The sequence below is a fragment of the Danio rerio genome, chromosome 25 (genome assembly GCF_049306965.1).
Source record: "Danio rerio strain Tuebingen ecotype United States chromosome 25, GRCz12tu, whole genome shotgun sequence".
Lineage (NCBI taxonomy): Eukaryota > Metazoa > Chordata > Actinopteri > Cypriniformes > Danionidae > Danio > Danio rerio.
In genome coordinates this window covers 33,419,942-33,440,475 of record NC_133200.1, presented here as the reverse complement: position 1 = coordinate 33,440,475, position 20,534 = coordinate 33,419,942, and the positions used below count along the sequence as shown (strand labels likewise).

Below are 20,534 nucleotides of genomic sequence, written 5' to 3'. Positions count from 1 at the left end.
TCAGAAATGTAGCTGTCTTGGAAATGCCTACTGTGTCAAATTATCAACACTTCTGTGATCGCTGAGATCATAATCAGTTTCACAGTGTAATATCTAACTTTCTGCCTGCTTAGCACTGTCATCTAGTTATCAATCCTTTTACTTCTTCTCTCTTTCTTGTACCAGGTGCCTCCCCTACATCTTTATTGAAAGCCAGGGAGTTTCCTCACCGCGGTGCTCCCGTTACAGCTGTCGTGTCTTATGGCTTTTTATTCCTATGTGAAGGTGAACAAGGCTCATGTAGGGATACAAGCCACTAAACACGCAGTCAGAAATCAGCTTTTTAATTCCAAACAACAGTTAAATTATGGTAATCGACCATGCAAACCATTTTTCCTGTTGTTTGTAATGTGCATTTGCATAACCAGTAGAAGCTCTCACTTGTGTAATTATTGTGCCTTTGTATAAAAGTGATTCTGAAATGATATGCCATTGTTCTTGTTGATGTTTTTTAAAGATCAAATTCTCATTAGATTATATGGTAACACTTTACTACTATGGAGCGTTCATAAGACTGTCATGACACTTTTATAATCGTGACATGACACCCCATGCATATGAAGTTTTAATGCATGCTTATGTTAAATGTCATTAAGTGTCATTCGTTCAATTGTCAATTCAGCTTTAAAGATGACTGTTTAAGACGTCTTTGACAACTTGACATAAATAACTCACAACTTGACATTACCAAGACAAAACAAACTTGTCATAAATCTGCCATAAACATGATAGTCATAAGGCCATTATAATTGTCATGAATATATTTCTAATCACTTTTTTTCAGTGGATCAAATTGAATTTTCATTAGAAATTCTATTTAAAAATGTCAAAACTCTGCCAAATAATTTTAATAGCATCATTAATATTTAATGACAGATTTATTTGTACCACAATATTTGAGTTAAAAAAATATTAACCACACCGTTATAAAACTCTTGACAATTGTAATGGCCTCATGACAATCATGTTGATGATGGATTTATGACAACCTATGTTGTCTTGGTAATGTCGAGTTATCATAACAAAGACAGAATCTGATGTATTTGGTCATGAAAAATTGTCATGTCGAAGACCTTTCAAACAATGTTTGTTTAATGACTCGATTGTCATAAGTTTGCATAATAAGACAGTGCTTCCTACACATAGACTTTACTTGGGTGGGCTGCCCAGGTATTTTAACGACCACCCAAGTATATTTGGTGACATTTTTTTTTTTTAAACTATTATTATCATCCTTTTACACTAGAGGTCTCAAACTCAAATTGGCAGGGGGCCATGTCAGTGATTGACAATTCATAGGAGGGAAAAATAAAAGTGTAAACTTGATGTAATTGATGCACTCAGACATTTTCCCCCAGAGTATCAAAGCTCCTTTTTGTTTTATGTTGTACATATTGGAGGGGTAGTTTAAATTGCTATGATAATAATACAATTTATTAAAAGGCATCATAATAATAATTGATATGTCCCAATCAACTGTTGCTCAGCCAAAGGTTTAGCAGACAGCGTAAGACAGCAGAATGCAGTTTGGGAAACTTTATTGGCAATTGTTCTTCTCAATATCTTTCTTTTATGTAAAACTACAACAAGGAGGATAAAAGTATGTATGTATGTATGTATGTATATATATATATATATATATATTCACATTTACTATAACTTGTTTAATTTAGCCATCATTAAAAATTTACTAATGTCTAATAATATTATCTATTAATGTTGTTCGCAAATGACCCGCAGGGTGGCAGTTTAAGACCCCTGTTTTACACTATATTGTATCTGCCTAAAATAACCAAACATCCGCGATCGATTTAGTAGAAAATCCTCTCTCGTTTATCCGATTTGTTTTGAGTGCGCGAGAACTGTCAACACTCCCACAGACAGTCTCACTTGCTCTACAGACCCACAAAGACACTCCTTTTTGGCAATTCGTCCAGCCGGGTTTTTAATTGTGCTAAAATGTGCAGGATTCGGCTTTTGGTTTCTAAAGCTGTCATTTGTTGATTGTGTTCGTTTTTGCATTACCTTTTTACTTAAGCCTACTTTCACTTGGCTTTGCAGCTCAGAGAAACATTTAATAATTCATTCTTGAACCTAAACGACTCAGAAAAACTTTACTATACACTCGGAGAAGACGCAAACTGTAAATGTAAACTGGCTGCGAAATATTTGTACACCAATAGGAATGGTTAATCAACTTTAGATTTGAATAATCTACTTCGATCTTGTAATTATTATAATTGTTTATTGTCTGTAATATCATCTGTAATTCCTTTTGCTGTAATTTACTTCTCATTTGCTGTATATTTTATTAATTTGATGATGTCATTAGGCTATATTACATAGGCTATTTTATATCTAAAATGCTTTGGCATTTAAATTGAACTTGAAGGAGAGACAGAAGCAGATTTTACCAGTCAGTGGGTGCACATGGCTCCTGAATAGCATAAGAGAAATAGTGGATTTCTTTTTTATTTCAAGAGTCTTTTTTTTACTTTAACCCATTGAAAAGAAAGTGTATAACAGTGGCATAATAAATACATTTATTGCTTAAAATTAAATTATGTTTTGTTTGTCGCATACAGCCAACTATTTATGTGATGTGGTTAAAAAATTGTTGCAATCTGGCTACCACCGCAAGTATATTTCAAACCTGTAGGAAGCACTGTATGATTATGAAGGTCCAGCCTGATCTCACGAGAACACGTAAGTATTTTACATTTTGTCAATTTAGTGGCTAATTCGTACAAATTTGTACGAGTTCAGTTGTACGAAAATGTACGATTTTAAAAAGGAGGCGTGGCACCCAACTCCACCCCTAACCCCAACCGTCATTGGGTGATGAGCAAATCGTACTAAATTGTACAAATTAGATTGTACGAATTCATACGAATTAGCAACTAAATCAAAAAGTTACGAATTGCCATGAGATTGCGTTGGAAAGTCTTATGATTGCCCCCTTCAAGTAAAGTGTTTCCAGACCATATTTTAAAGTGACTAAAAGGAAAACTAAAAATGAATTAATAGCTTTATGATGTGAAATTTCTCAAATAAATTTACATATAAATGATGAATCCCAATTTTTGAACCTCTTTGTATGTAAAATTGTGACATTTAAGCACTTTCACCGAAGCATAACAGTGTATTTGGACCTAACTGTGCTATGTTAAGAGGATCGTCAGGTTCTACACATCACACTTAAGCAGTTCATCATAGAGTTCTACTGTTAAAGCAAAAAGGGGAACGATGTAATGCTTAACAATGATTACGCTTATACCACATTGAGAAACCAAATAGCATGTTTGCCAGCAGCCTGCATTTTGGCCTCTATTGTGCGTTTTTATTTGTTACTCTACAATACTCGCTCTGATCAAAGCTGCCTTTCTCACTTCGAAATGTCAACCCTTGATGGCTCTATGATCTTCACCTTTTCATTGTGATGTCAAATGAACTGATCATTAAATGTGAATTCAAAAGGACGCAGTGCAATTCTTGACTGATTAAAGCCGAGCTGTGCTCTCCATCGCTTATCACACATCGCACACGTTTCATTCTTTCACGTTGTGTTTTGAGAAATTTCTCTTGGGACGGCAAGCAATTATAAACATATTTCATGCTGTGGATCTGACAAAAGGAAACCATCAGAGAAGACAAAGAAACGAAAGGGTTGATGCAAAACAATTTAATAACCAAGTTTATATGATGCACTTTGTGATCCAATCGTAAGCCTTCCACAGGCTTTGTATTCCGTTTTCTCTTCATCTTTTGCACATTATTAAAATAGAACTTTGACATTATGCATTGCACTGGAAAATAAATCAACGTACTATATTATACAATATAAGATACATATAAACATGACGAAGCACCTTTTGTTCTAGTAAACAGTAAGAATTAAAGAACCAGGGACATATAGGTGAACGCATGGGGTTTGGTATGGTATCATCAGTGCATGGGAAGAATTCCTAAGGGTTTCATGCGCAATAATAGCACCTGAGTTCATATTCAAACTAAATTCAGTTTTGGAAAAGGCTTTTCCCTTGCCCTCCTCTGAACAGATCAAATGAAGACACAAATGAACCCTTTCTGTTTGATTGACCGTACGCAGTATTCGTCTGTCATTTTCTCGAAGACTCTTGAGTACCAGCAATGATTTGGAGTCTAATTGCTACATGTTCCCTTCAGTTACAAGACATTGTGTTCACATTACACAAATAATAATAATATTATTAATAATAATAACAATAATAAAATAACATAGCACCAATTAGTGAAGATACAAAAGCTAATACTAATGAGTGTCTCCGCAATACAGTAAAGGAAAAGAGTATAAAGGAGTAATTCTTTGAAGCATATAAAATAAAGCACATTGACGTGATCCAGACTTAGGATGTCTTTTGGTCCTGTTGCTAGGAAAACATTAAGAACATGTGATGAAAAAGTGTCATGCATTACTTGGAAAACAAATATTCTCATTTCATTTTCAAGTAAACTCTTTTTTTTTAAAAGCCTTTCTTTGTTGCTGAGGACTAAAAACAGTCAGTCTCAGAGATAATGCTCCACTATAAAATAGAGAGAGAGAAAAAATAGACTCATTTGTAACCAACGGATTTATCCTATATTCATACATTTCGTCGTTGGTCTTCACATATATATATGTTAATACACATTTACAAGAGGATAAAGTGACTAAACAAGGAGTTAAAGGAGTTCACAGAGGAGGGCCGTACAATCCTAGTCTCATGAATAAATTGCCTTAATCACATGCCTAGTGGATCACTTAATTACCTCCCTGTTAATGGCATCCATTTAATCCTTAATTAATAGATTCAGAAGTGTCCTTCCTTAAAGGAATTTTAAAGCTAGTTAGTCTTTGGCCAAACAGCTGGCTGAGGAGGTTGTTTTGCGACTCGGCAGTACGATATGTGTGAGTCTCGATGGATCTCACCCCTGGCTTGGGGCGTGATTTGTGGTTAAAAGAGTTGTTCAGGTTGGAGATTCTCGGAGTAGGGGAATGGATGGCTTTCTTGGGAATGTTTTTTTTCCCTTTGCAATCTCCGTTAAAGTGACGTACAATCTCGACCTTTTTTGGCGGGAAACTATCCACAGACACTTTCTTTAAGTGAAGGCCCAGATTGGAAGAGCCTATTTTATGCTTGGAGATTATTTTGTTGCTGGCTGTGTCATCCTTTACCGATGTGAGCACAGGATAGTCATTGGGAAAATCGTTTTTCCTCTGTCCATCGATATTTTCACACCTGCTGGGTCTGAACTTCTTTCTGACCCTCGGGTTAACGCTCAGATTTTCCCGTGCAGTCGGAGACGGTGTTCTCTGAGAGCTGTGAGCTGTTTTAGGTTCTTTTCTCTTCTTCTGTTGCTTGTTTGAGTCCTTGTCTTCTGATGTATTAGAGCTGTTGGTGTGATGTGTGGAGTCAGCACTACTAAGGCACCTTAGGGTATTGTCAGGAGTTTGTTTCAAAGTTTCCTCAGCTTTGACCATAGTTATGTGCTTAGCCTGAGCAGTAGGCAGTTGTTCTTTACTCTCGTTTTTCTTCATGGGGAATGACGCTTCGGTTTGTTGATCCTGCTTCAAGTAGCTCGCCTCGTTTGAAGACTGTTTCACAGATGGTAGTTCAAAGTCACCGGAAGATGAGAGCCCTTTTTTTTGTAAACTTATCTCGCTTTGACCACCCACTTGAAGGGTGCAGAGAGTCGAGTCACTTATTTCTCCTTGTTCACTTCCATTTTCAAGGTTCACTGAAGAGTTTGTGTCCAGCGTGTTCTGGATATGTTTAGCAATGCTTGTCTCTGAAATGAACAATTTTGTCGGACTTGTGCAACAGTCATCTTCTATTTTAACATCACAAATCTCCGTCAGAGCTTCTTTGTCAATTTCGCTGACTTCCCTAGGCTCATCTTTTTGGATTTCATGTGATAGAGAAGAGCTTTCATTCTCTTCCTTCAGCTCCGTTGATGGAAGACCCTGTTCTGCAGAATCTGTTTGCACTGTACACTCTCTAAGTTCCATGGCAGCTTCAGGGAAATCTTCGACTACGTCTTCAATTTTCACACTGGTACTGTTTGCTTCAGTAGAACGCTCCTCAGAGATGTTCTCTGCAGTGTCATCTATGATAGGCAATGCTGAGTTGTCATCTTGCATGTGTGACATTGTGATGTCTACATTGCTCTCAGTTCCCTTCCTTTTCTTGCTTGGAGGCATGTCGGATGTATCGTAGTTTGAATTAAAAGGCTTGCAGGGCCTCACAACACCCCTGAATTTGAAGATCTTGTTCCCTTCAGCAAGGTGCTTCTCCATGTGACGATCAAACTGTTCCTTTTTGGAAAATGTGTAGTTGCAGGTACTGCAGATGAAGGACTTCTTGATTACATGCATGACATCGGCACAGAGTTCACAAGTATACAGCGTGGTGTGCTTCGAGTGTGGCTCATCTGTCTCCTCATGTTCATTTTGTAGGTGGTGTTTCAGCTCCTTTGCCTCCTGGTATGATACTGGACATTTGTGACAAAGAAAAATCTTTTGCATGTTGTGAACCACTAAATGACGCTGGAGCTTGAAAGGCTTTGGAAACTGCTTGCCACAGTGGTGACAGTCCCTTGAAGGGTCTTTGCAGTTAGGATGCATGTCAGCATTTTTGGCAGAAGTCTCTGCTTGAGGTAGAACCTCAAGCGATGTCAGTGCACAGTGTTTGCTTCCACCCCCAAAGCTTATAGTCTTCAGATTTGTAGAATCAAGCTCCCTCATACCGCTTGGCTCTTGTCTATCTAAAGACATCCTTCTCTCTTCCTTATTTGATGGTTTAACAATGTCTTCCTTTGCAGGTCTGCTTGGACGATGCTGCATTATTGAAGATATGAAGTTCTTCACAGCATTTTCTTGCATGAAACATCCAGGCATGCCCAAGAGGGAACTCTGAGACTGTCCTCTTCGTGCAAACTGTGTGGCATGCTCTCGCAAGTGTTCATTATACATCCAGACATCTGAAATCTCTTTTAGGCACATGCCACAAGTCCAAACACCTGCTTTGTTTTTGCCGTGTTTTTCCCTGAGATGGTCCCTAAGCTGCTCTCTAGAGCTAAACTTGCGCTGCACACACATATAGCAAGTTGGGGGAGGTGACGGATTGTGGGAGAGCTTGTGGAAGTCCAGCTCACCTAAGGTGAGAAACCATGTGAAGCACACTTTACATTTGTACTGCTTATCCTTAGGTTTGAGTGCAGGGTCAGTGCGTTTCCTATATTTACGCTGCACTGGCTTTTTGCAAGGTCTTTCAGGTTCTTTAATTTCTGTGCTTGAAATGGTTGTGACCGAAGGTGCATCTCTGTCAGGCTCAAAATATGGTGTAGAAATATGAATTGTAGAGTCGAGTTGTGACATCTCACTGTTTGATAAATGAGAGGTATTTTCTTGAACACAGACCATTTGGAGAGGGCAAGCTGCAGCAGAAACCTCTAGTTTACAGCCTTCCTGAGGAACTGTTGACACTGTGTTCTCTGACACAGAGCAATCATGAGAATCACCTTGATGCTGTAAGGGTTGCTGAACTGTTCTTTGACTCTCACATGAAAATTCTTTCATTCTGGTTTCTAGGTTATCCTCATAACCAGTCTGTTGATCCAGTTGGCCATCATTTATTTGACATGCATTCTCAGCCGAATTCCTAGGAGTCATCTCCAGAATCTTTGTGTTGTCATATGATATGGTTTCATAATCACAAGGGTCATTAGTGTCACTGGTAAACACGTGTCCCATCTCATTTTCTTTAGTCCCCTTATATGTATCAATGAAAGCATCAGTGGGAGGATAGTCTAAAACTAAACAGGACAATTGTTTTTGCTTTTTGTTGCTTTTACCATACACCCTTGCACATTTCTTTCTTTTCCGGTCATCATTTCTTGGGAATAACTGAGAAAATGTGCTTTCGTCATCAAAGAAAGCCTTGAGATCAGATCCTATTCCATTAAGTGTGTCACATTCTTCTGTGGGAGAATATGTGTTCTCACACTTTATGTTCACAAAAGAATTCCCATGTGGAAAGTGGATATCTTCTGTTACACCATTTGGGTTCATATCACAACACTTCACAACACTGTCAATGTCAGATGCATCTTCTTTAGTATGCACCTTTGAATGCTCTGTTGAAGTAGTATCCTCCTTTTGCACTTCAGTGCTCCCCTGCTCCTTTATCACACTGAGTTCATGATAGCTTTGATTGCTACCGTTGACCTGCTTTTCAGGTGACTTAGGACAGTTTTGTTGCACCGCTGAGGGGAAATCTGGAGAGACGGCTTGCAATATATTTGTTTTAAGTCTATTGAGTATTTCGTCTGAAAAGATGTCTTGCTTTACCAGGTTTGGAGCAAACATTTCACTGCTGATGTCCATGGTGGTGATAGAGTGTTTTGTTATTTCATTTACAGGGGATGCCTGATCACCATCACTACTACCTTGAACGGTTGATACATCAGCTTTGCTTGCAGTCCTTTCCAAGATGCAAGGGGTATTTATCTGTTGTCCATCTGAAATTTCAATTCTGTTTGGATGCGAAAGAACTGCTGGGCTCTCGATATTCATGCCGTCTTTCATTGTTTTTTCTGTTGGGTGTGACATATTATAAATTGGTATGTATATTTGGCTACTCATATTTGCATTTTCAATGGGCAAAATCCCTTCAGACTTTACTACATGCTTCATGGCCTTGTGCCTTTTCAGTCCAGGTTGTGTACGAAAGAACATCGCACATATTTCACACTGAAACTTTCCTTGAAGTTCAATCTGTGCACCACCCTTTTTAGGTGACATTTTTGTCTCACTTGACTTTGAACTCTGTACATCATTTTGGACAGATGCGAATGCAAGAGCCATGGATGCTGCGTTTGCACATGGAATCAGAGTTGTAGATGTTTTCTTAACATCTAATGTGGTGGACCTCTGTGTTTCGTCATGCTCACTGGTGATCACCTGATTGTCCATCTTCTCAGAATCTAAATTCTTCAAGGGTTTATGGTGCGTATCCATGTAAATAATAGTTTCTGCTGGAACATGAATTCTGTTCATGTCATTATGGTTAAATTTGGAGGTTTGTTCAGGGTCAGATGTAGTGACTTCACAACAATTACTGCAGGATGCTGAGACGCATTCATTTTCATTTTGGTGATTGCCATTTATAGAGTTTTCAGGTATATTAAGTCCAGTCAGGTGATTCTGAATATTTGTCTGTTCATTTGAATTATGCGGTAGGCTTGGCATGAGTGGTTTATCAAGAGAGAAAGCACAGGCATTAAGAATGTAACTGTCTGTTGAGTTGGATTTTACCACAGACTGGCCATTTTCTTCATCTAAACATTTAGAGGGGAAGCTGTTGTCATTAAAGCATGCGTCACTGTAATTAATGGGAATAGGTTTTAAATCATACGGTGCACCTTGAGAGCAACCCAATGCCCCAGATTGCTCAGGAGTCTCACCAAATGTTTGTTTTGAGATGCTGTCCACAGCCAACAGTGTTCCAGGACTAGACAATTTACTCGTTGTGATTTCTTCTAAATCCAGATGGGGAATAAATGAATCATCTTCCTCTGTTGTTGCTGATTGTAAAGTATCTACAGACCTGCCAATATTAATATGATCTGAGTTTCCGTCTTCCAGGGATGGTATGTATTCACTCATTGTAGGGGCAACCGTGTCTGGTAGTTGAACATCTCTCAGTTCACAAGGGCTTTGGATGGAGTTGTGAGAAAACTGTGGGGCCTGAGTCCTATGCTCCTTATTCTTTTGATGATTATCTTCACATTCTGAATGCCCTGTAAACAATGTCATATCAGTTATGGCCCCAATGTCTGCACAGCCATGTTCATCTTGAACAACAGGAAGATGTTTTGGAGAAACTACCTGTTGTGTATTAATTACCTGTGAATAGATTGGCAAATGGTCTTGACAAAGAGGAGATTTGATGTTTAAGAGTGTTGGCTGGATGTCTGCATCACACAAAGAGTCTGTAGTTCTACCTGTTTTGTCAGATATGTGTCCATTGCCCTCAGATATGAGTTCTGGCTTTGCAATCAGAGCTGAATCCTCATCACATTTCTGTATTTTGTCCACACACTGGGTGTTTGCGTCTTTCGGTGTTGCTGGAGATGCTGAAAAGTTGGATGTTTTAGAGACATCTGTATTTTGTGTAGTATACATAGAGTCTTTTATGTGTAACTGTGTTTCAAACTCAGCATTTTTGTTTTGGTTGACAGACGATTCACACTTATGTTCATACGACTTTTGTGAGTCAGATTCATTTGAATTAACACAGTGTGTAGTCTCTGGACTCTCAAAGGAGGTCCCAGCAAGCAGTTTTTCATTAGCTACTAATTCTTCTTTATGAAGACTGTCATTAATAGTCTCAATTAGGCTGGCTTTTGTTTCATTAAGTGACCCTGAAATTTCACTGGTTGTCTCATCTGGTTTATCAGAAAATGTGTTAGTTTCCACTGAGAACTTTGAGAGCTCTGCTTCTGTGTTTATAGATTCCATATGTTCAGGCTCCTTGCACTCTGGATGTTCATTATCTTGCTTTTCATGTTCCTCAGAAACCACACACTCTTGATTAGGAGATGACTGAGGTGATGTAAAACCTGAAGACAATGAATCTGAGATTACTTCCAAGCTCTTCATCAGATTTTCTGTGTAAATTTCATGCTCAAGCATCTCTTCTGACTTCTCCAAGCCATTATTCTCTGTTTTGTTGTCTAGGTGAAGAGACGAACTGTTTTCTGAAGTCAAATCGGTGAGCCTCATGCTATCTTTTAAATCCAAATGATCATGCCCTGAATCATTTGGTGTGTTGATAGTAGATGAATGTGTTGGTGTATGAAGACCTTGCTGTCCACACATCAGGCCAAATGGGAGTGGACTGGACCATGGTAATTCAGGTTCTGAGAACAGTGCTAAATGTGACTCCACTGGTCTGGCAATTTCCAGGTTCTCTGAAGAGCAGTTAATTTCTAAGCTACTGTTTTCATCTTCACTTTCAGGATCGAGTCTCAGTGGAGAGAATTTGCTCATTGTAAGATGCTTTGGTGGCTCATTGTCTAAGGATGGAGGGCTGCTGAGTTTGGCTGTTTGTAGCTGACTCTCCAGCTCTGTAACAATCCTTTTTATTTCCAGATCATCAACTGACACACTACTGTTGAGATTTGGAGTGTAGTCCATTAATTTTTCTGGCAAAGCAAATGGCACATGGTTGAAATGGTTATTATTCTCAGTTGAGTCTGAATCTTCTTTGTACTGGGAAATCTCATCTGGTAGCACAGGATTAACATCCATCAGGTTCCAGTCTCTCTGCTCTAAGAATGGTGAGAATGATGATTCAAAAAGTTCCTTCTTATCTGGTGTGCTTTCCAGAGGACTAAAGCTGACTTTGGCAAGTTGAATATCTGGGTAAAGATTGTTCTCAAAACCTCCCACAGAAATGTCACCAAACATTGTGTCAAAGGAAAGACTCTGGTCATGTTCTGAGGGATAGGGAATGAGACATTGCCCATTCTTTTCTGTTGGATCTTCATTGGTTTTTGAAGGTGATAAGCAGACTTTGTTCATGAGTGAATTGCAAAGAGATGGTTTAGGTTGGAATAATTCGTTTGAGCTTCGGCTGGCCTCTTCAGTGGAGGTGTGGGTTTTCTCAAAAATGGGTGTTGAACATTCAGAACTGTTTGTCCTTTTCTTGTGGGATTTACTCTTTGAAGTAGCAGCATCTTTTTTGAGTTGGAAAACATCTCTATTGCAAGAATCTCTATTGTTGGTGGTTTCTGTTGGATTCAGTGCTATGCTGGACCTTCTTGGTGATGTGATAATATTTGGGCAATCTGTTTTGAATGGCTCTTCCTTAGTTGCAAGAATTCCTGCCTCAAAACCATAGTGGTCCCCTTTTCCCTCTATTTCCACCCTGGTGGTTTTGAATCTTGCAAGACTCACTGTACTTTTAGTCATTGTATGCTCAGATGCAGTCTCTTCGGTTTTGCAGATAATGCTTGAACATTTTGAAGTAGTGAATCGATCCTTGTGCTCAGTGAGTAGTATCTTATCAGTGCTGTACCTTTTCGTATTTTTTGTGAAGGTCAAAGCAAGAGACGTGCTGGACTCTTTTCGTATCCTTGATGGGGATTCCTCATATGCATTCTGCTCAAGAGAGTCTTGATCTTTCCTCTGTACTTCTATTTGTTTCTCTGAGTCTGAATCTGTATGATCAGTACTTTTTGGGCTGCTAATGCTATCGCTACAGATACTTATTGATGTGCTGAGTTCACTGCTTGTAGAAGATCTACTGCTCCGTCTTCGCAGCCTTTGTCGAGGGTTGTCTTTCAGTAAGGACGAAGAGACATCTAAATCTCTCTTGGGATCAAAGCACTCATTTTTGTTTTGTTTCCATGAACTTTCCCGGCTCTTGTCTGCACGAATTCTCCCCTTGCATTCTTTAGTGTATGTGTACTTGCAACGAATACTCTGGCTGAGGCGTCCCTGACTGGCTATCTTCACAGGCTCACAATCATCGTCTGAGTCAGATACGTAATCGTATTCCCTGAAAGTAGGGTTCTGCACTGCAGGAGTGACTCTCTCCATCACAAGTGAAAACTGCATGTTTTTGGTACCTTTTACGTGGAGTTTATGCAGCTTGTTCTTTTGTTGAACAATTTTATGAATAAGCTCTTTACTCCAGCTTCCACCACCCGTCCTTTTCCTTTTTCCTTCTGTTGCAATTGGTTTCTGAGATGTAGGACTGTTGTTGGCACAGGTTGATCTGGAACATGTTGCTTTAACTAATGATGTGCTGCTTTGCAAGCTTTTAAGTCCGCATCTTGCAGAAAACTTACTTGATAAAAGGAACTTAGAACTGTAATCATTTTCCTGTCCTGTTTGTTCTGACTTTCTTGCTTCCCACTCAATTTGTGTGCAGTTTGACTCCTGTAACTTAGATTCTGATGAAGAGCTTTCTGTTTTGAGGCCTTGCTTTTGCTCATGTTGACTTTCCTTGAAAGGACTGTCCGTTTGTTTGTCCGATCTAAGGCTGTCTAAGTCAGAGTCGAAAGGATATTTGCAGCAAACTTGAGGTTTCTCACTGCATGTTGTTTCATTGTTAGTTCTACCTTCAAATATTGTGGAGTCTTTGGTAGTCAGAGCCGGTCTTGTGGATGTGCATTTAGTAGTGGTGAGGTCATCATCGACAAATGCATCAATAAAGCTGCTGTCGATCTCTGTGTTGTCTGACTGATAGCCTAGTCCATTCAAAGCCTCTGTGATAAGACTATCCAATTTGGGATCTTCCATTTCTAAGTCCGGCAGAGGTGCAGATGGTAGCAGCAGTTTCATCGGATCGTCTTTTATCTCTCCTTTTGTTTCGTTATCTGACACAATTTCTCCATTCTTGTTCAGTCCAAGCAGAGACAGATGCAAATCTGAAGAACTCCGCAAAATTGTGTAACTGGATCCAGATGACATGGCTTTAGTGTGGTCTGTCTGAAACTTCCTTGTGTCCTCCACTTTTGGCGCATCTTTTAATTCATTGTGTGCAAATGCATGCTGTCCACAGTATTGCTTATGATCAAGAAAAGACACAAGGTTATTAAAATTCTGATCACATTGCTTGCATGTCAGAAGCACATCAAGTTGGTCAAGGTTTGCTGAGACTAATGATGTGGCGAGTTGGTGGGCAGAGTATGAAGGTGGGGGATGGGTTTCTGTTCTGTAGGTCTCTAAACAACCTTTTCCATTGTCTGTGTTGGGCTTTGAGAGCCTGTTATGTGTCATGAAACTTGCAGTGTTCTCTTTGGCTTTTTCTTGTTTAAAGTGCAAGCCTCTCGATCCTTCGGAAAGGAAGTGATGCTGATGAGTGTTCATGTTATTGGATGATATCAATGCTTTATCCTGTTGCTGCTTATAAAATGTGGGGGAAAGACCCTTTGACATCTGGCTGTCATCAGCGTTACTGTTGACAGAGTTTGTGGAAGCTGGCGAGAGGGATGAACATGTACTGCTAGATGTTGGATTTTGAGAAGGTGAATGTGAAGGAGAGTCGTATGGTGACACCATCTTCAGCCCTAAGGGTCCTACTTGTAATGGAGGGTAGCTACAGTTTCTTGATGGTGTCACTGGCACTGAGTGGTTAATCCCAAAATATACTGACTTATTCTTCCCATCACCCACCTGGCCTTGATTCATATCCACCTTGTTTGTGAATGGGCAGGGTGGAATGGTGTTGCAGCCTTGCTTCCCACTTTCTTTCCTTTGGTTTGAGAAGACTTCATTTGTCTTTTTGCTCAGAAAGCTGTTAGAATCTTTTTGGTTGTGTGCCTTACTGTCTTCTTGCCAGTCTGATGGGCCTATCATAAAAGTAAGCTGTTGATTGCTCAATTGCCTGGAAAGATCAATCCTGTTTTGGCTCGGCAAGGCAGTTGTGAACCGGATCTGTTGCCAAGGTATACGGCCATTAATACCAGTGTTTTGCCTTTGTTCCGGTGCAGGTTGATACTGAAAATTGTAAGGTGTAGATGTCTGGTCTGTGAGTGGTGGTGGAAAAACTTTGTTTGGTCCTTCCCATAGCTGTGATACCCTACCATGGTGCTTACTGCCGCTTTTATCTAGAGGTCCTGGATTTATGTGAATACTATTATGTGGAGGGCTAATTACGTGTAGTTGGGAACTTGAACCTTGTGCAGCATTCCTAATTTGGTGAACACTGCCTTGAACAAGAACCCTCTGGCTAGTGGTGCCGTTTTTAAGATGGCAGCCTCTTTTCCCCGCTGCTGCAAACCCTGTTTCCCTGCTTTCTACTGGAGTAAAAGCATCAGCTTTATCTGTAATATTCTTTCTTTGCTCTGAATGGTGAGTGCTTGATACAGAGATTTCATCATTACTGGCAACAGAAGATGACATACCAAGCGGTGTCTGCATGTACTGGGGTGGTTTAGGGTGCATTTGGTATGATTGTCTGTCCTCTACCTGATCATTGCCAAACTGAGAATTTGTTTGCATGGCTTCATGGCCCTCTGAAGAAGATGGGAAGGAAAATGAATTTTGAGAAACTTGGTTAGGAGTAAGAGAAATGTCTATGAAGTCTTGTGACTGTGTAGTCCTATCACAGGGAAAAGAATCGGATGCTGATTCATCTAACAATGGATATCCATACTGAAATGGCATAGGGATAAAACTACTATTGGCTTTGTTCAAGTCCACAAGGTTGTTTGACTTTTGTGAAGAAATGCCAAAACTAGTGTTTCTGAAAGTCCTCTCTGAAGAGTGCCATGTGTCTGTCTCATTCAGGTGAAAGTCGGGGAATAAAGTTTCGTTGATGACAGGTTGTGTGTTGTTGCTATCTGTTGAGCTGGGCTTCTGTTGCTGTTGTTGTGAAGCAGATGGTGGATTCTGGTGAGTTGGTCCTACAGAGGTGGTGCCTGCAGACTGTGAGGTATAGCTTTGGGAAGTAAGGTTAGGTGAGCCCTCCTGGAAACATCTAAACTGTAGTTCTTCCTGCTGTAGTTCAGCCTCTCGCTCTGGAATACTTGGCACATGGAAGCGGTAGCTGCCTGAGACTGGACCCCTGTTGGACTCAAGCTTCTTTGGAGGTGAGACCTTCTGCTGGGGATAGGCTATCCCAATTGTGGGATTTGAGCGTTGGTTTGTAATACTTAGTCTGTATAACTGCTGCGGGCTGCCACGTTCTCCTTTCCCCGACTTTCTAGTCTTGTCTCTATTGCGATTCTTCCCATTAGGAGACTGAGGGCTGTCCTTGCTGCTGGGCCACGTTCTGTTGCTACTGAACGAATGGTTCTGCAGTGACTTAAAATCAATCTTTCCAGCCTGCTGTGGTCGAATCACAGCCTCCCGTTGTTGCGTGTTGTCCCTCTCTTTTTCAGTAAACTTAGCAAGATTGTTCACAGCCTGTGGCGCCAGACTCACATTTTGAAAGTGCTCAGGGGACTTTTTTTGCTCCACGGCCCCCTTCTCCTTTTTTTTAGATTCATTATCCAGGTCTTTGGCAGCCAAGGACTGTTTAGTCTCTTCAGTCATGATGCTGGTGAGGCGAGTTCAGCACACTGGTCCTTATCTGTACAGGCTGTGACATGGACACATTATGTTCCAGTCAAAATCAATAGGCCTGCAGTAACAGAAGCTTGAAGCACAGTATTATTCCCTCTCTCTCATCTGTTCATTTCCTTGATGATGAAATGTTCATCTGCCATTGTTGTGTTCTGAAAATAGAAATAAGATACAAAAAGTTCAGTTATCACTTTAGTGTTGCATTTGTTCAAAACCATTTGAAAAATAAAGCTACAGAAATTTGGTGTCACATATTGGAAATGATTAATTATTCAACCACAATAAATAAAACATGCAACTGTTGTTATAAATATATTAAAGCAGAGGCTCACCTGGGATGGTTAATGTTTATTGTGTAGCACTGGGATCTAGACTTCAGACCCACAACTCCACGTTTCACCTGAAGAGGGCAGAATTGCATTAGTTTTTGGTAAATATGAAAACCCAAACACTCACATAAATTAAAAAGAAAGAGTTCATGGAACTGTAATCCCAATGCACCACACTAGATAATATTCACAAAGACTTCAGTTTAAAGACTCATTGTGTAAAACCTTTGTGTGCTTTATATTCAGGGTAACTTTGGCTTAATGTTTTGCTTGTGGCCAGACTATAAGCAGCTGAAAGTTTGACAGCAGTGTGTTTTTACTTGGCTTGGAAAATGTGTGCATTTTGCTTTCAACTGTGTATTTTTAGCAGATGACCATCGAAAAAGTTACATGGAGAGATTTTAGGAGTGATTTCTGCCTCCAGAGCATTTTGATAAATGGATGGATAGATAAACATGGATGAAAACATGGCCCTTTTTCTCTCATTTAATCTAATCATGATTTACAGTTTCATGTGAAGCACATGACCTAGCATCCATATTGGCATGGCCTACAGTAAGTCTCTCTGTGTGTGTGTATATATATAAGTATAAAATATATATTTTGTATATATATTTTTCAGATAGGGGCTTCAACTCGCATAAGATAAAAAATAAAAATAAAAAAACTTTAAGGGAATTGTGTAATCTTTCTTGACAACTATTTACTCCTATCATCTTCACTGAGAGTGCATTACCTCTGGCCTCTAAGACAGAGTTCTTCCACAATCACTGTTTATCCTGTCAAATTGAATAGGCTCTGTATATGCGTTGCAATCAACCTGTGCTTCCTTGATATGGCCACAGGCTACAGAACTGGGCTTATCTTTTGATAAAATGGCCAGGTATGAGAACTCTGTTATGACTTGTTTTAAAGCATATGAACTACACATTATGTTTCCTTTAAAGCAAATGAGGCATTTTGACAGATGGGCAATTCATAATGTTGAGTGTACAGTGAATATCTCACTGGTAAAGTATGAATGATAAGGGTGTGGCACAAAATACCTGGCCCAATAACAGAGCCCTGAGGCATTCAGAAAAAAAAAAAAAAAAAAAAAAGAGTATTATATATATATATATATATATATATATATATATATATATATATATATATATGCTCCCTGAATTATTTTTATACGCACACGCACTCGCACACGCACACACACGCACAGTTGAAGTTAGAATTATTAGCCACCCCCTGAATTATTAGCCGGCCTGTTTATTTTTTACCCCCCAATATCAGTTTAATGTAGAGAAGTGTTTTTTCCAACACATTTCTATGTCATAATAGTTTTAATAACTCATCTCTAATACCTGATTTATTTTGTCTTTGCCATGATGACATAAAATAACATTTTACTAGATATTTTTCAAGACACTTCAATACAGCTTAAAGTGAAATTTAAAGGCTTAACTAGGTTAATTAGGTTAACTAGGCAAGTTAGAGTAAATAGGCAAGTTATTGTATAACCATGGTTTGTTCTGTAGACTATCGAAAAAAAAAGTAGCTTAAAGGAGCTAATAATTTTGACGTTAAAATGTTTTTTCAAAAATTAAAAACTGCTTTTATTCTAGCCGAAATAAAACAAACAAGACTTGCTCCAGACGAAAAAAAAATATTATATACACACAGTGCTCGGCATAACTGAGTACCCCCCATTTTGAAAGTTAATATTTTATCCATTTTTCAGTGAATATAGGTCATATATTTTGGTTCATTTGAATAAAACCGGGTGACGCAGTGGCACAGTAGGTAGTGCTGTCGCCTCACAGCAAGAAGGTCACTGAGTCGCAGGTTCGAACCTCGGCTGGGTCAGTTGGCGTTTCTGTTTGGAGTTTGCATGTTCCCCCTGCGTTTTCGTGGGTTTCCTCCGGGTGCTCCGGTTTCCCCCACAGTCCAAAGACATGCGGTACAGGTGAATTTTAGTAGGCTAAATTGTCCGTAGTGTATGAGTGTTTGTGTGGATGTTTCCCAGAGATGGGTTGTGGCTGGAAGGGCATCCGCTGCATAAAAATGTGCTGGATAAGTTGGCGGTTCATTCCGCTGTGGCGACTCCAGATTAATAAGGACTAAGCTGACAAGAAAATGAATGAATGAATGAATAAAACCGATTTATTAAACAGATATATTTATTCAAATAATATTTTAGTCATCAAACATCTTTAGAAATAGAAAGATAATGCAATTGAGTTCATGCAAATTTTGTAAGTTTGTAAGAAAATGATTTCTTTTAATTTTTGCTTTTTTTTTTTTTTTTAACCAAAAATAACAATATTTTTCCCTAACACATAAACTTGGGCTACTAATTTTTGGACCGTTATCGCAAGTTATCTAATGTATATGCACAATTAGAATATTTTAACACTTCCTATAGAAACGCACACACACACACACACACACACACACACACTGGAAAGAAATGATAGACCACATAATTCAATATCTCCACTTTTTCAGTTTTCTTTCTCTTGCCCAAGCATTTCAGTATCTGCTATTTTATAAGTAAGAGGTATTTTTAAGAATATTGAAGATGGTAAAAGAGTGAAGCTGATCAAATTAGACGCAGCTGCAAATCCTTTAAACAACTGTGACTGTTCTGCAGTTTTAGCTGCTTGAGAACTGTCTTTTCCTCCGGCTATAGCAGACAGTCTAAATAGCTCAGAATTACCATAACGTTCCCCACGTTGACACAAAAAAGATAGACATGTTTGTCTTAACGATAAGAATGAAAATTTCAGTTCTGTGCCTCAACTTTAATTCTTAAACTGAACAGTGTGCATTTTCTTCAAGATCTCTTTTTATTGCCATGCTTAAAGGCATTATAGTTTCCATTCTGAAATCCACCTGGCTCTGGTATTTAACAGGTTGGTCTGCAGTCTAAGCTTTGCCTGGGTTTGGATATAACTGTGAAAAGTCACATCCCCCCTCCAGCTCCTGTCATAGTCAAAGCGAGTGTGTCTGTTGGTCTCCCTGCAGCCTGAAGGATGACTCAACTCCACTCGACTGCTGGGAGCACCCTGCAGTGGCAAAGCTTGATCTGGCCGGGAGCCATACATCACGTCTCTTTCTGTGTTTGCCCAGGCCGGCCAGCCCCCTGGAAAGGCCGCAGAGGGGAACACAAGCTGACTGTGACAACAAAGACCGCAGTTGCAGGAATCGCAGGAGCCTACTAGAAGTATCACCAAAGCCAGAGCTGTCAGCGTACAAAGAAGCCAGGGTCATTTATGTCCTCGCGACTGTCAGCTTGACTTCCCCACCCCTATCTCCACTCTCCCAGTGCACACCGCACGCATGACCATGAATTAATGCCATCATCCGTACCCTATTTTAAGTGAGCTCTCTGGTTAGCCAGATTTACACTCGTGAAAAAAAGTCGGTTTAGTAGAACTTGGCCTGGAAATAAAGAGCGCCTGTCACACACTTCATTACAAAGTATGACTTGATATCAAATCCTGTGAGAGCTGTCTGAAAATGGCTCCATAAAACAGCATTTTAGGCAGTTTTATAAGTCAATTAAGGCAAGCTTGTGTGTTCCACAGCCCGGGTGTCAAATCAGCCTGCCCACACGCTACCATAAGCTCCATATGGTTGTACCACACATGCATCCACACGGAGCTGAGGGTAGGAGGAGGTTCAGCTTGTTTGTCTGTAAAATCCTGTACATAAAAACATTTCTTGGCACACACATCACAATCTTGAATGTTAATGATTTGGTGTGTCTCAGACTTTTATCCTGATTTTTTTTAGGGAAAGAAAAACTTTCTTGAGACGTCTTTTCTCTGCACATGATGTGCTGTATGAGCCACAATGAAATGACGCCATTTACACCTCAGAGATATCATCTCTAATTAAACCTCCATTAGTCCTCTTCCGTCTTTCTCCCCTGGTGATCGTTCTATTTATTACTTCATATGGCACCTGAGCAATTACCTGTCCATTACTTGGCTGTAAATGAATTATAAATTGTCTTTATAACCTTGAGGTGTGAACTCGTGGGGCTGGGGAGGATTAGTTTGCTACTAATG

General features: G+C 39.6%; 1 protein-coding gene and 1 non-coding gene across 10 annotated transcripts in view; one reads left to right on the top strand and one right to left on the bottom strand.

The window, feature by feature from the left end:
• The first annotated feature begins 224 nt into the window (after positions 1–224).
• Positions 225–322, top strand: dre-mir-135a (microRNA 135a). The gene has a single exon (NR_030401.1). It is a non-coding gene; the product is annotated as a microRNA 135a (primary transcript).
• Positions 323–3,706: 3,384 nt separating this feature from the next.
• znf469 (zinc finger protein 469) overlaps positions 3,707–20,534 on the bottom strand; it is a 480,146-nt gene continuing 463,318 nt past the window's right edge. For all 9 annotated transcript variants that reach the window (XM_073943275.1, XM_073943279.1, XM_073943274.1 and 6 more), the window contains 2 exons: positions 16,471–16,538; positions 3,707–16,290 (listed from right to left, as the gene is read on the bottom strand). In XM_073943275.1, the coding sequence (XP_073799376.1) occupies positions 4,856–16,108 (11,253 nt within the window). In that variant the 5' untranslated portion in view covers positions 16,109–16,290; positions 16,471–16,538 and the 3' untranslated portion in view covers positions 3,707–4,855. The remainder of the gene's footprint in view (positions 16,291–16,470; positions 16,539–20,534) is intronic.